This window comes from Scyliorhinus torazame, chromosome 15 (assembly GCF_047496885.1).
Source record: "Scyliorhinus torazame isolate Kashiwa2021f chromosome 15, sScyTor2.1, whole genome shotgun sequence".
NCBI lineage: Eukaryota > Metazoa > Chordata > Chondrichthyes > Carcharhiniformes > Scyliorhinidae > Scyliorhinus > Scyliorhinus torazame.
This window is the reverse complement of record NC_092721.1, coordinates 23,775,552-23,790,578: the sequence shown is the minus strand read 5'-3', so window position 1 is coordinate 23,790,578 and position 15,027 is coordinate 23,775,552. Positions and strand designations below refer to the sequence as shown.

The 15,027-nt window shown below is 42.6% G+C and overlaps 1 protein-coding gene across 19 annotated transcripts in view; it reads left to right on the top strand.

Moving 5' to 3' along the window:
• Nucleotides 1-15,027, top strand: part of mycbp2 (MYC binding protein 2) — a 224,287-nt gene that overhangs the window by 58,550 nt on the left and 150,710 nt on the right. For all 19 annotated transcript variants that reach the window (XM_072476174.1, XM_072476181.1, XM_072476189.1 and 16 more), the window contains exons 7-11: nucleotides 6,568-6,639; nucleotides 10,278-10,374; nucleotides 12,382-12,455; nucleotides 12,616-12,754; nucleotides 14,502-14,578. In XM_072476174.1, coding sequence (XP_072332275.1) covers nucleotides 6,568-6,639; nucleotides 10,278-10,374; nucleotides 12,382-12,455; nucleotides 12,616-12,754; nucleotides 14,502-14,578 — 459 coding nt within the window. The remainder of the gene's footprint in view (nucleotides 1-6,567; nucleotides 6,640-10,277; nucleotides 10,375-12,381; nucleotides 12,456-12,615; nucleotides 12,755-14,501; nucleotides 14,579-15,027) is intronic.

The following is a 15,027-nucleotide window of genomic DNA, read 5'->3' as shown; positions in this document are numbered from 1 at the left end:
AGAGTAAAGCACCCTCTAAATTGTCCCATCAAACACTCCCGGGACAGCTACTGCACAGGTTAAATACAGAGTAAAACTTACTCTCCTGGTGCAAAGTGTTATGGTGTCCTTGATATGTATGTCCCTGTCAGACGGGGAGGAAATGGTCGAGTGAGGGAACCATGGTTTACAAAAGAGGTGCAATGTCTTGTCAAGAGGAAGGAAGTTGGCTTATGTAAGGATGAGAAAACAAGGTTCAGTTAGGGCACTTGAGGGATACAAGATAGCTAGGAAGGAGCTCAAGAAAGGGCTTAGGAGAGCTAGGAGGGGGCATGAGAAGTCCTTGGCGGGTAGGATCGAAGAAAACCCCAAGGCTTTTTACACAGGTGAGGAATAAAAGAATGATCAAGGTGAAGTTAGGGCCGGTCAAGGACTGTAGTGGGAATGTGTGCATGGAGTCTGAAGATATAGGAGAGGCCCTAAATGAATACTTTTCTTCAGGGTTCACAAAGGAGAGGGGCCATGTTGTTGAGGAGGATAGTGCGATACCGGCTGGTAGGCTGGAGGAGGTAGATATTCGGAAGGAGTATGTGTTAGAAATTTTGAGAAGCCTGAGGATAGATATGTCCCCTAGGCCTGATGGGATATATCCTAGGATTCTTTGGGAGGCGAGGGATGAGATTGTAGAGCCTTTGGCTTTGATCTTTATGTCCTCACTGTCTACAGGAATAGCGCCAGAAGACTGGAGAGGGGCGAATGTTGTCCCCTTGTTCAAGAAAGGGAATAGGTATAACCCTGGGAATTATAGGCCGATTAGTCTCTCTTCGGTCATGGGTAAATTATTGGAAAGGGCCCTGAGGGATACAATTTATGATCATTTGGAAAGATACAGCTTAATCCAGGATAGTCAGCACGGATTTGTGAGGGGTATGCCTTGCCTCACAAGTTTGATTGTATTATTTGAGGAGGTAACTAAGTACATAGATGAAGGTAGAGCAATTGATGTTGTATACATGGATTTTAGTAAGGCGTTTGATAAGGTGCCCCATGCTCGGCTCATGCAGAAAGTAAGGAGGCATGACATAGAGGGAAATTTGGCGATTGGATCAGTAACTGGCTATCACATAGACGACAGAGGGTGGTGGTAGATGGTAAATTTTCATCCTGGAGCCCAGTCACCAGCGGTGTACCACAGGGATCAGTGCTGGGTCCTCTGCTATTTGTGATTTTTATCAATGACTTGGATGTTGGAGTTGAAGGTTGGGTTCGTAAATTTGCTGATGACACCAAGATTGGTGGATAATGTGGAGGGCTGTTGTAGGCTGCAAAGAGACATTGATAGGATGCAGAGCTGGGCTGAAAAGTGGCAGATGGAGTTTAACCCTGATAAGTGTGCGGTGATTCATTTTGGTAGGACAAATTTGAATGCGGATTACAGGGTTAATGGCAGGGTTCTGAAGAATGTGGAGGAGCAGAGAGATCTCTGAGTTCATGTCCATAGATCTCTGAAAGTTGCCACCCAAGTGGATAGAGCCGAGAAGAAAGCATTTCTGTGTGTTAGCATTTATTAATAGGAGGATTGAGTTTAAAAGCCGTGAGGTTATGCTGCAACTGTACAAGACCTTGGTTAGACCACATTTGGAGTATTGTGTGCAGTTCTGGTCACCTCATTATAGGAAGGATTGGAAAGGGTGCAAAGGAGATTTACCAGAATGCTGCCTGGATTGGAGGATAGGTCTTATGAGGGAAGGTTGAGGGAGCTAGGGCCTTTCTCATTGGAGCGAAGGAGGATGAGAGGTGACTTAATTGAGGTGTATAAGATGATGAGAGGGATAGATAGAGTGGACGTTCAGCAACTTTTCCCTCGGGTGGATGTAGCTGTTACAAGGGGGCATAACTATAAGGTTTATGGTGGAAGATATAGGAGGGATGTCAGAGGTAGGTTCTTTACTCAAAAAGTGGTTGGGGCGTGGAACACACTCCCAGCTATGGTAGTGGAGTCGGACACTAGGAACTTTCAAGCGGTTATTGGATAGGCATATGGAGTGCATTAGAATGATTGGGAGTAGGTTGATTTGATCTTAGTTTCAGACTAGTTCGGCACAACATCGTGGGCCGAAGGGCCTGTACTGTGCTGTACAGTTGTATATTCTATGATCTATAAGACTATTTATCAACCCTTTGATACATAATACTAAATCTAAAATAGCCTGCTCCCTGGTTGGCTCCTTAACATATTGCTCTAAGAAACAATCCCTCGTGCACTACATGAAATCTCCCCATCGCTCTCGGCGGCTCGTTCTCCTGGGGCTGCCTCATTAGCTCCCTGTGCGCTCGACGCACGTCCAGAGGCTGTGCAAATGCTGCCTCCGCCAGCAGCTTCTCCAGCATCCTCCCCACATATGCGTCAACTCCTTCACTTCCTTCCGGCAGGCCCACAATCCTAATATTCTGCCTGCGTGATCGGTTCTCCAGGTCCTCTACTTTCTCCTGGAGCCACCTCTGCTGATCCCGCATCAGCCCCATCTCCGCTGCCATCGAGGGAGCTACTCCTCATGTTCCCCCTCTACCTCCTCCATCCTCTGGATCCCCTGGCCTCCAACCTCATCTCCACGCGGTCGATCACTGTCCTAATCGAATCCACCGCCCGGACCAGGCCCTCCAGATTCTCCTTGTGTTGCAGGGTGAACATCCGGTTCACGAACCCCACCAGCTGCTCTGTTGACCACTGATCCGGCAGGGCCGCTCCCTGCCCTCCGCCATCTCCACGTGCGTCGCAGGCACCCCACCATCATTTGCAGTCTGCTTCCTTCTTTTGCGACCGCCTCTGGCCCTCAGCTCCATACACCAGTGTGTCAATCTCTTCTACACACTCTCCTGCATCTTTTTGCCTCCTCGCATCCACCCGTTAACCACGGAAAAGGTCCGAAAAAACCGCCACGAGCGGTAGCCAGCAAATGTGCGACCACTCACACCATGGCTGCCACTGCATGTCCATAATGTTATCCTTAACCAATAAAGCAACTCCACCTCCTGTTCCATCTTGTCTATCCTTTTGGAATACTGAGTACTCTTGGACATTTGACTCCCAGTCCTGGTCCTCCTGCAACCATGTTTCAGTAATCCTCACCAAATCATACCCATTTGTCTCTATTTGTGTCTTCAGCTCATTCGAAAAATTGCATGCATTTAGGTACAAAGGTTTTTAAATATGCCGTACTGATTGTCTTTCCCTTACAGGATTGTCTTGTGCACTACTCTTTTCATACTTGACCATTCCAGTGCCCTCCTGGCCAGCCTCCCAGCTTCCACCCTCCATTAAATTGAGTTCACTCAAATCTCTTGTCCTTCTCCTAACGTGTGCGAAGTCCTGTTTGCCCATCAGTTCTCTGCTCCCTGATTTCACATTGACTTCCGGTAACCAACATCTTGATTTTAAAGTTATTGCCGTTGTGTTTGACTCCAATTGGCCTCATTCTCCCTATCTCTAACCTTCTCCAGCTGTGCAGTCATGCAAGAGCTTCACGTTACTCCAATGTTGACCTGTCTTGAATCTGTTTTCTCCCTTTGTCCCAATGTGCTTCAGCCAGCTGGATATAATACACCATAATTCCCTCCCTAAACCTCTGTGTTTTCCTGCTTTTAATGCGCTATATAAAGCTTGTCTCTCACCTGTCTGAAGATGCTCCTTCGAACACATCTTTTTGACCGAGCTTTTGGTCACCTGTCGTAATACCTTCCCCGGTTGCTCAGTGTCACATTTTGTTCGATAATGCTTCAGTAAGTTGCCTCAGGATGTTTTGTTATACTTAAATAAAAGTTCTTTCAGTCTTGGCTTACTTCGGTTAGCTCTTTGTCCCAAAGATGTTGATTTCAAAATCCTTGTCTTCTAGAAATCCATCCATGACTTCACTTCACTCCATCTTTGCAATGTTTTCCACCAAGTGCTACATCTCACACCCTGCGCTCTGGGTTTGTACTAAAGTCACTTTTTTGTGTCACATTTGCTCCATTAGTATTGTGTCAACAGTGGCAAATTGCACAGACTTTAGAAGGGGAAGGTTCACGTAGTTCAGCAATGGTACAATTGCACTGCTGCACTGACAGCTTAGCTAGACTGCAGCCAAACAACAAAACCACAACACGATTTAATGTGCTGTTTAGTTTTTGTTTTCACTTGGTATTAATGCTTGGCAGTAAGTGAATGAAACACCAACCCAGAGGGTTTTTTATCGGATAGCATTTATACTGCAGGATTGGTGCCAATTGTACTCTTGCTGTTGGTGTCATGCGGATGTTGAGGTTTTATTAAATTATCTGGATGAGTGGTCTTGTGCGCTGGCCCTGTACTTTGACAAACCAATGTCTGGATCTTTTTGCGCTGCAAAGAAGGTGTGTGGGTATTTGGTTATTTAATCTTGGATTTTAGTCCTTTTCACAATCAGAGAGACAGTAAGAGTAGTGATTTGTGCTTTAAAGGATTTCTCATTTGAAACATCCAGTGATGATTTTAATTCAGTTGTTAGTCTTGATCTTTCCCAGTGTATTTCTGAACTCTTGTGCTTGCTGCTATCCTTTGTTATTTGGCTAAAATGACATTTGGAAGTTGTTTATTTGGAGGAGCTCTCTTGTGATATGAATAGTGCAAAAGACTTACCTGATGAAGCAGTAGATTTGTATAACTTTTATAAATAATCCAAATGATGATGAAGGCCTATCTTAATGATTTGGCTATAACCGTATTTTCTGTGTTTAATTGTTACATGGTGATTTAAATTGCTATTGATCTGTTTTTTTTAAAGTTGGAATGGGATAATGCAGGGAAGCAATGCCGTGCACATGCCATACGAGTTATTATTTTGCTGTATAGTTTGCAAGCAGTGCTTACATATACTGAACGTCATGTGTGGTAGTAGACAGTTGTGCTGGGGATCAGACAGTGGATCACAGCAGGAAGCGTAATATTCAAGCATGTACTACACTGGGGAACTACGTGCCTTGTTTGATGGTGCCGTATTAATTATTCTGCCTTTATATTCCCAACGATTGCTACCAGATTTTTGAGACCTGACTTTATCGTAATTGTGTCTGGCAGCACCCTATCACGTTTTCAAAAATTCTGCTTTATAGAGGAAAGAACCTGATAAACAAGTCAGATTTTCAGCATCTCCCTGAACTGTTCTTGACGTACTCTTCTAGGATCCAGTGCCTTCTGTGACGACAAGGCAGAATTATTTTTAATCTTCATTGTGATCTGAGCTTATTTGCAGGCTCAGCAGCTCTGTTCTGTTTGAATTTCCTTCAGCTATTAAATTACTTTCCCTTCAATGAATAAGATTCTTAGCGACTGATAGCAGGATGAACCTTTTTGCGGTGGGCCACAGCAGTAAGTGAGCCAGGAAATATGGCTGCATAAACAATTTTAGAAGAATTGTCAAATAATCTTTGCTGGCTGCAGGCTTTTTTGGCTGAGGAAGCTGAAACATTTTATGTACAATATGAAAATAATGCAGTAAAATGAGAAAAAGGAAGGGTTGAGGGTAATCACCCATTTTTCCCCATCGTTGCACTATGCTTTATGTTAGATGCAACATAAATTCTGGATTACGTAACCTTAAATGCATCAACACATACTTGCATGGCACCTGTTACAATGTGAAAACCTATGAAAATCTCCTGGGTGCTTTATGAAGGAGGGAGCTGGGGAAACTACCACTGAACAGGAATAAGGAGAGGCGATAGAAGGTGTCATTTGAGAGAGTAATGAGGAAGTTTTTATAAGTCGAACAAAATATGGTATGGTGCCAGGATTTGGGGGAAATAGCTGAATTACACTAGATGAGTTAAAAGCTATTTAAAAAAACATGTATAATTAAATTAAATTTGAGTAAAAGTTGTTGCAAAATCACTACTGAGCAGGAGCTAAGCTTTGAATAATTTATTTTAGCCTGAAAGCATATGCTCAGTATCATCATAAAAATAAGACATCCTAGTTAAACAAGGCAAGGACTTCAATCATTTTAACGTACGGCATTAACAGTAAAAAAATAAATATTGATGACCCCATGCACACAGATCTTGCCTGGCCTATTTTTGTGCAAATAATTAGATTCAAGGTAAGCTATGGGCAATGTATGTAATAATTCTGGGACTTGCATAAATTAACTTAATCAAAAAAAGGAAAGTGGTCCTATTTACATTGTGCATTATGTTGTAAGCCCATTCCCAATTTTCTAGTCTTCCTGCTTGGGCTTTCCTGACCTGACAGTAGGGAAGGGATGGCCTGCATGCTGCAGTGGAGCTGGGGAGCATGTGATGTGGGCAATCACAAGCACATATGACAGGAGACAGCACTGACCTGCACTTGGGAAAACTAGCATTTCTGTGGCCCTACGGTCAAAGCCTTAGCTTGACTCATATTCTGCATGGGAGGAGAGAGGAAAAGGCGGGCAGATAAATGGGGCCTTTAAAGTGCAGAAGGAAAGAAGGTCAAACATTTACCTGATGCATATGAAAAAGCGTGTAATGTGCAATTTAGCTTTACATAAATGCAGACAAGATTCTACATATCTGATGTATTTTTCAAAGGGCCATGTGTACAACTCAACATCCCGCATAAGGAATAGGAAGGATAGAAAGTCATGGCTGGGATTTGCACAGGTAAGATATCAGTTTAAAAAGCTGTTTAATTATGTGCTAAAGCTTCATTAACTGAAATCAAGAAATATCTGACGTTAATTCAATCCTGCACTGTTAATAGAATACTTATTTCAGCCAATCAATTGTTTTGTTTATTAATGGTGATGGGAGAGAAACCTGAGACTTAACTGGTTTATTAAAGGAGAAAGTATGACAGAAGTGGAATTAATTTTGTTTATTTGAAAAATTAACTCAACTCATTTATTTTCAAGTCTATTTGCACTTTGCAATAAATGTAGATCTGATAATTGGATTGCGCATTTCATTTTACATGTGTTCTTTGAAGTTTAGTTTGTATTGTTGAATTGTTTCTGGGCCTCTAATTTTAAATCTTTGGAAATTACATGATGGAAGGCATTTTCAACACAGTAAGGTGCATTAATTGTATGCTAAAAGATTCCATTGCTAAAGGAGTAAAGAATAATATGTAAAGATCATTGCACAATATCTAATCACAATGGAGTTTCAGTCGGAAAATAGTTGTGATGTATGGAATCAAAGAACAAAGAAAAGTATAGCACAGGAACAGGCCCTTCGGCCCTCCAAGTCCGTGCCGACCATGCTGCCCGTCTAAACTAAAATCTTCTACACTTCCTGGGTCCATATCCTTCTATTCCCATCCTATTCATGTATTTGTCAAGATGCCCCATAAATATCACTATCGTCCCTGCTTCCACCACCTCCTCCGGCAGCGATTTCCAGGCACCCACTACCCTCTGTGTATAAAAAAAAAAAACTTGCCTCGTACATCTCATCTAAACCTTGCCCCTCGCACCTTAAACCTATGCCCCCTAGTAATTGACCCCTCTACCCTGGGGAAAAGCCTCTGACTATCCACTCTGTCTATGCCCCTCATAATTTTGTAGACCTCTATCAGGTCACCCCTCAACCTCCGTCGTTCCAGTGAGAACAAACTTAGTTTATTCAACCGCTCCTCATAGCTAATGCCCTCCATACCAGGCAACATTCTGGTAAATCTCTTCTACTCCAAGTGTGGCCTAACTAAGGTTCTATACAGCTGCAACATGACTTGCCAATTCTTATACTCAATGCCCCGGCCAATGAAGGCAAGCATGCCGTATGTCTTCTTGACTACCCTCTCCACCTGTGTTGCCCCTTTCAGTGACCTGTACACCTAGATCTCTCTGACTTTCAATACTTTTGAGGGTTCTACCATTCACTGTATATTCCCTACCTGCATTAGACCTTCCAAAATGCATTACCTCACATTTGTCCGGATTAAACTCCATCTGCCATCTCCGCCTAAGTCTCCAAACGATCTAAATCCTGCTGTATCCTCTGACAGTCTTCATCGCTATCCGCAATTCCACCAACCTTTGTGTCGTCTGCAAACTTACTAATCAGACCAGTTCCATTTTCCTCCAAATCATTTATATTTACTACGAACAGCAAAGGCCCCAGCACTGATCCCTGTGAAACACCACTAGTCACAGCCCTCCAATTAGAAAAGCACCCTTCCATTGCTACTCTCTGCCTTCTATGACCTAGCCAGTTCTGTATCCACCTTGCCAGCTCACCCCTGATCCCGTGTGACTTCACCTTTTGTACCAGTCTACCATGAGGGACCTTGTCAAAGGCCTTACTGAAGTCCCTATAGACAACATCCACTGCCCTACCTGCATCAATCATCTTTGTGACCTCCTCGAAAAATTCTTATCAAGTTAGTGAGACATGACCTCCCCTTCACAAAACCATGCTGCCTCTCACTAATACGTCCATTTGCTTCCAAATGGGAGTAGATCCTGTCTCGAAGAATTCTCTCCAGTAATTTCCCTATCGCTGACGTGAGGCTTACTGGCCTGTAGTTCCCTGGATCATCCTTGCTACCCTTCTTAAACAAAGGAACAACATTGGCTATTCTCCAGTCCTCCGGGACATCGCCTGAAGACAGCGAGGATCCAAAGATTTCTGTCAAGGCCTCAGCAATTTCCTCTCTAGCCTCCTTCAGTATTCTGGGGTAGATCCCATCCGGCCCTGGGGACTTATCTACCTTAATATTTTTCAAGACTCTTTTTGGATCTCAATATGATCCAGGCTATCTACACACCTTTCTCCAGACTCAACATCCACCAATTCCTTCTCTTTGGTGAATACTGATGCAAAGTATTCATTTCGTGCCTCGCCCATTTCCTCTGGCTCCACACATAGATTCCCTTGCCTATCCTTCAGTGGGCCAACCCTTTCCCTGGCTTTTTATGTATGTGTAAAAAGCCTTGGGATTTTCCTTAACACTATTTGCCAATGACTTTTCGTGACCTCTTCTAGCCCTCCTGACTCCTTGCTTCAGTTCCTTCCTACATTCCTTATATTCCACACAGGCTTCGTCTGTTCCCAGCTTTCTAGCCCAGACAAATGCCTCCTTTTTCTTTTTGACAAGGCCTACAATATTTCTCGAGGTTTCAAGGTTCCCGAAATTTGCCATTTTTATCCTTCTTCCGCACAGGAACATGCCGGTCCTGAATTCCTTTCAACTGACATTTGAAAGCCTCCCACATGTCAGATGTTGATTTATCCTCAAACATCCTCCCCCAGTCTTGGTTCTTCAGTTCCCGCCTAATGTAGTTATAATTAGCCTTCTCCCAATTTAGCACATTCACCCTTGGGCCACTCTTATCCTTGTCCACCAGCACTTTAAAACTTACTGAATTGTGGTCACTGTTCCCGAAATGCTCCCTTACTGAAACTTCTACCACCTGGCCGGGCTCATTCCCCAATACCAGGTCCAGTACAGCCCCTTCCCTAGTTGGACTGTCTACGTATTGTTTTAAGAAGCCCTCCTGGATGCTCCTTACAAACTCTGCCCTGTCCAGGTCCCTGGCACTAAGTGAGTCCCAGTCAATATTAGGGAAGTTGAAGTCTCTCATCACAACAACCCTATTGTTTTTACTCATTTCCAAAATCTGTCTACCTATCTGCTCCTCTATCTCCCGCTGGCTGTTGGGAGGCCTGTCGTAAACCCCCAACATTGTGCCTGCACCCTTATTCCTGACCTCTACCCATATAGCCTCGCTGCCCTCTGAGGTGTCCTCCCGTAGTGCAGCTGTGATATTCTCCCTAACCAGTAGCGCAACTCCGCTACCCCTTTTACATCCCCCTCTATCCCGCCTGAAACATCTAAATCCTGGAACGTTTAGCTGCCAATCCTGTCCTTCCCGCAACCAGGTCTCTGTAATGGCAACAACATCATAGTTCCAAGTACTGATCCAAGCTCTAAGTTCATCTGCCTTACCCGTAATACTTCTTGCATTAAAACATATGTACTTCAGGCCACCAGACCCGCTGTTTTCAGCAACATCTCCCTGTCTGCTCTTCCTCATATCCATACTGGCCCTATTCCCTAGTTTAGTTCTCCCTCAATGCTTTGACCTTCTGACCTATTGCTCCGGTACCTATCCTCCCCCCCCCCCCCCCCGCCATACTAGTTTAAACCCTTCAGTGTGAGATTTCTTTGGAGTGAGAAACATGTACTTAGAAATGTTAACTTATGTTCTTCTTTGTAATTACTGAAATGAACAATTTTAGCCAAAAAGATAAAGCATCCAAAGAAGTTGTAACTTTTCTTTGTGCTGTTTGAACAGGGTTCTTTACTATATCGAGATTTAAATAATCATAATATGACAGCGATGTCCATAAACCCAGAAACATTGGAACAAGAAAGTACAGTTAATCTTCCAGGTGTGTCATAAATTGCTGTAGCTCTGAATGATAAAGTAATTTGTATTTGGGGAAGCGGTATATAGAGTTATGGAATAATAGTTGGAATGTTATTAACATTGCAAGTTGTAAAGGAGGATCTTTAACTGATGAATGGGTTTGATGTAAAGGGGTAGGATTTGTTAACTTGGGGGAACTACTCATTGAAAAGTAATGCATTGGGATGTGGGATGTTTTGTAGCAAGATGTGGGCAACTGTTGTCAAAAGTGAGACTATCTAGGTTGTGAAAGGTTCATTGAACTGACAGGATACCCTTCCCCAAATAACTCCGTCCCTCCCACCCAAAATGGTTTGATTCCAAAATCAAAAAGGTTCTCTCGGATGTTTTGATTTTCTGAGCAAAGAGGCATTATCGTAGATAATTTTCATGCAAACTGTTCCATCCTTTTTCATGGAGCCATGCAAAATAGGAGATGACAATATGGCCCATCTTGCTTGTACTAACCTTCAGAAACAGCTATTAGTCCCACTCCCCTGCCTTTTCCGAATTAGTCCCATTCCCTGCTTTTTCCAATAGCCTATAATTTCTTTCCTTTTCAAGTACCTGCCCAATCACCTTTTGTAAATTATCATTCAATCTCCTTCCACCACCCTTTCAGTAAGAAGACTGACAACACCAGGTTATTCTGAAAGCTAGTGATTCCAAACAAACCTGTTGGACTTTAACCTGGTGTTGTAAGACTTCTTACTGTGCCTATCTCAGTCCAATGCTCTGGACCATGATCATCCTTTCAGGCATTGCATCCCAGATGATAGAAACAGGAAGACTTACATTTATATAGTGCCTTTCATTTTAAAAAAAATTTTAGAGTACCCAATTAAATCTTGCCAATTGAGGGGCAATTTAGCATGGCCAATCCATCGAGCCTGCACATCTTTTGGGTTGTGGGGACGAAACCCACGCAAACACTGGGAGAATGAATGTGCAAACTCCACACACGAATAGTGACCCAGAGCCCAGATCGAACCTGGGACCTCGGCACCGTGAGGCAACAGGGCTAACCCACTGCGCCACCATGCTGCCCTATTTAGTGCCTTTCGTGACCACAGGACATCTGAAAGCACTTTGCAGCCAATAAAGTATGTTTAAAGTGCAGTCACTGAGGTAATAGAAGAAGCACAGCAAGCTCCCCCAAACAGCAATGTGATAATACCAGGTAATATTTCATGATATTGATTGGGGGATTACATTTTGGTTGGGACTCAGGATAACTCCCCAAAATAGTGTCATGCAAGCTTTTAATTTCACTTGAGAGGGCAGGTAGCCTCAGTTTAACATATTCATCTGAAAGACAGTACCTCAGACAATTCAGCACTCCCTCAGTACTGTACTGGAGTGTTTAAGTTTTATATTTTGATGCTCAAGTCCTAGAGTGGGACTTGAACCCACAACCTTATGACTCAGGTGAGATTGCTACCAACTGCGTCATGGCTGACATAACACATTGTACATAAACATGCAAATTCTTATCTCTGCCAGATACCGTAAATCCGTATCTGCTGGTTACTGTCGCTCCTACAAGTGGAAACAGTTTCATCCTATCTACTGGCCTCCTATATTTACTCTTAACAAACCCCATCCTTCATTTGATATCGTAACAATTTTTAAAAGACCATTTCCTTTTGAGACGATTTTTGAAGACTCCTGTGTATTTCTCATTTCCAAGACTGTTGGAAGCAAAGTGTACTCTACTCATGTTTAGCGGTGTGATTCAAGCACAAGAGGTGATCAGTTCAATATGTGTGCGATTGGCAATAATTTCAGTATAAAGTATGAAGTAATCTCAAATCATATGCCTAAACTAAAAGGTTGAATATTAAACAAATGGACAACTCAAAAGTTAAACTGCTCATTGCAGCTAGGGGGCTTGTTTGTGCATAACTGTTAACTTCAATTCCAAAGTTTTCTGAAATGTTCTCAACTTGTAAAGTTGAAACACAGATCACAAATTAATTTCTGTTTTCAGGTTGCCAGACAGAAGGACAGAATATCCTCTTCACGGATGGAGAATACATCAATCAAATTACAGCATCAAAAGATGCAAGTATCTTAGTTGTAACATTGAACTTTACAAACTATTTTTGCATTAAAGTATCTTTATGGTGACTGTGCTGTCCAGTTGTGATTAGGTACATGCATTATTGTTTAATGAGGTTTACACAAGGTTATTAGCAATATTTTTGTCCCCTCTCCCTTGTAGGATGGTTTTGTAGTTCGGATATATGCAACAAGCACCGAGCCTGTTCTTCAACAGGAGCTGCAGCTCAAGCTAGCCAGGAAGTGTCTACATGCTTGCGGGCTCTCCTTGTTTGACCTTGAAAAAGACTTGCACATTATTAGTAAGGCATCTTGATTTTTGTTGTTGTTGCTTGTTTAATAAGGTGTTAATGTCATGTAATTATTTACAGACATAAAGGACATAAAGCACTTTTGTCACTTGCTATAAACATTTTTCCTCGACTCATTCGTTCCCAGATGCTGAGTGCTTGGGTACAAGAAGTTTTGGGGTGAACTTAGTTTTGGGCAGCACGGTAGCACAAGTGGATAGCACTGTGGCTTCACAGCGCCAGGGTCCCAGGTTTGATTCCCTGCTGGGTCATTGTCTGTGCGGAGTCTGCACGTTCTCCCGTTGTCTGCGTGGGTTTCCTCCGGGTGCTCCGGTTTTCTCCCACAGCCCAAAGACGTGCAGGTTAGGTGGATTGGCCATGTTAAATTGCCCTTAATGTCCAAAAAGGTTAGGAGGGGTTATTGGGTTACGGGGATAGGGTGGAAGTGAGGGCTTAAGTGGGTCGGTGCAGACTCGATGTGCCGAATAGCTTCCTTCTGCACTATGTTCCATGTTCTCTCTTCTGTGTGTTAATTAGTGGCATGTACTACAAAAGGTCAGCCATTGAACGCTTTCAAGGAGGCTGAGGAGTTAATGACTTTAGGACTGGGTCAGAGAAATAGGTGGACAAAGTGATGAGGAAACAAATGCTTAGATTTAGAAAACAATATTAAATTGCTGAATGTGTTGCAATCTTATTTTCTAAACGTTCCTGTGTCAAGCAATCTTTGTGTGAAAATGCATTGAGTCAACGTTTGCTTGTAATGCCATTTTGCCTGCAGGTAAGTGTGGGTACGTAGTTTGTTTTTAAATCAGTAATCCTCAGTGTGTTAGCCACTACATATATATTATCGTTTATTGCACATTACACTCATTGGTCAGTAAGATTCTCTCTCCCCTTAAGTGAAATGGGTACTTTTCACGCAGACCAAGTAATCTTAGATTGTTATTTTCATCATTAGTTCTCAAATCCATTTTTAACTTGCATTTCGAGAATTAAATGTACCTGCTTAGTTATTGTACAGCATGAATACAGACAGAATACTCACAAGTCTGTGACAATGACGGATATCTGGTTTTCTCGTCGCTCTTTTGCTCTTGCCCTGTTTCTTTCCTTTACATTGAATCCTGTTCGCCCTTCTCCATGTTGCATCCCTCTTTTCCCCTCCGTGTCTCTTTCAAGCTCCATTAGCTTCTCTCTTCTGCCTCGTACTCCTCTCTGCCCCCACACCCCAAGTGCCATCTGTTTCTTTGCACTGCAAGTTGATCTGCATCACCCCGACCATGTGGCCCGATGCTTTTTGCACTGAGAACATCATCAGTCGCTGTTCATCCACAGCACACACTATTCTCTGCACCGCGAACATTGAGAATCCCATATCATAGCACCACCTACAGGTGTAACAGTTTTGGTGGTTGGAACTTTTAAATAAGATTTTCTATAGATGAACTGCTGAATGGAAAGACATGTAAAGACATAGCTCTTTTGTACATCTTTTATTGAAAAAGAATGCACTATGCAATTTCTACTGGCAATGTTAATGAATAGTTAATATGCTTGTATTCGAACATGGGTGTTAATTCATTTCTCTATGCACAGCATCACAAGTTTTATGGCAGCTCCTCGTGCTAAAATGTGGGTGTTGTGTTGCCAATACTTGTTAATTTTCCAGAATCTATTAAATGCATGTATGTAAAAATCTCAATCCTTCTGCATGATCTGAATATTTTGAAGTCTGTGAGTGTCCATGTTTTGTCAGGTACAGGATTTGATGAGGAATCAGCGGTTGTAGGAGCTGGCAGAGAGTTTGCACTAATGAAAACTGCTAATGGCAAGGTACGTAGAGAAATTGTTCTGTTAACTATAATTTTAAAAATTCAAGAAGTTGGTATTGCAGTTAACTAATGATTAATGCTTAATCAGTTTTGATATTTTACTGCAGCCAGCTAAAATGGAATGTACCTGGATAACAAGTTGATTTTTTCCCCTTTGTCTGGTAACTGCCTGTGATTTCTGTATTATTAATTTAAGGCATAAACTTTACATAGAATTTTGATACGTCTGTCATTTGTCATGCAACCATTATGAATTACGTAGAAATTTGGAGCAGGAGTAGTTCTCTCGGCCCTTCGAGTCTGCTCCGTCATTGAGTAAGATCATGGCTGATCTGATTCTAACCTCAACTCCACATTCCCGCTTGTCTTCAGTAGGTTTCCACCCCCTTGCTTATGAAGAATCCATCTACCTGTACATTTAGAATATTCAAAGACTCTGCTTCCACTGAC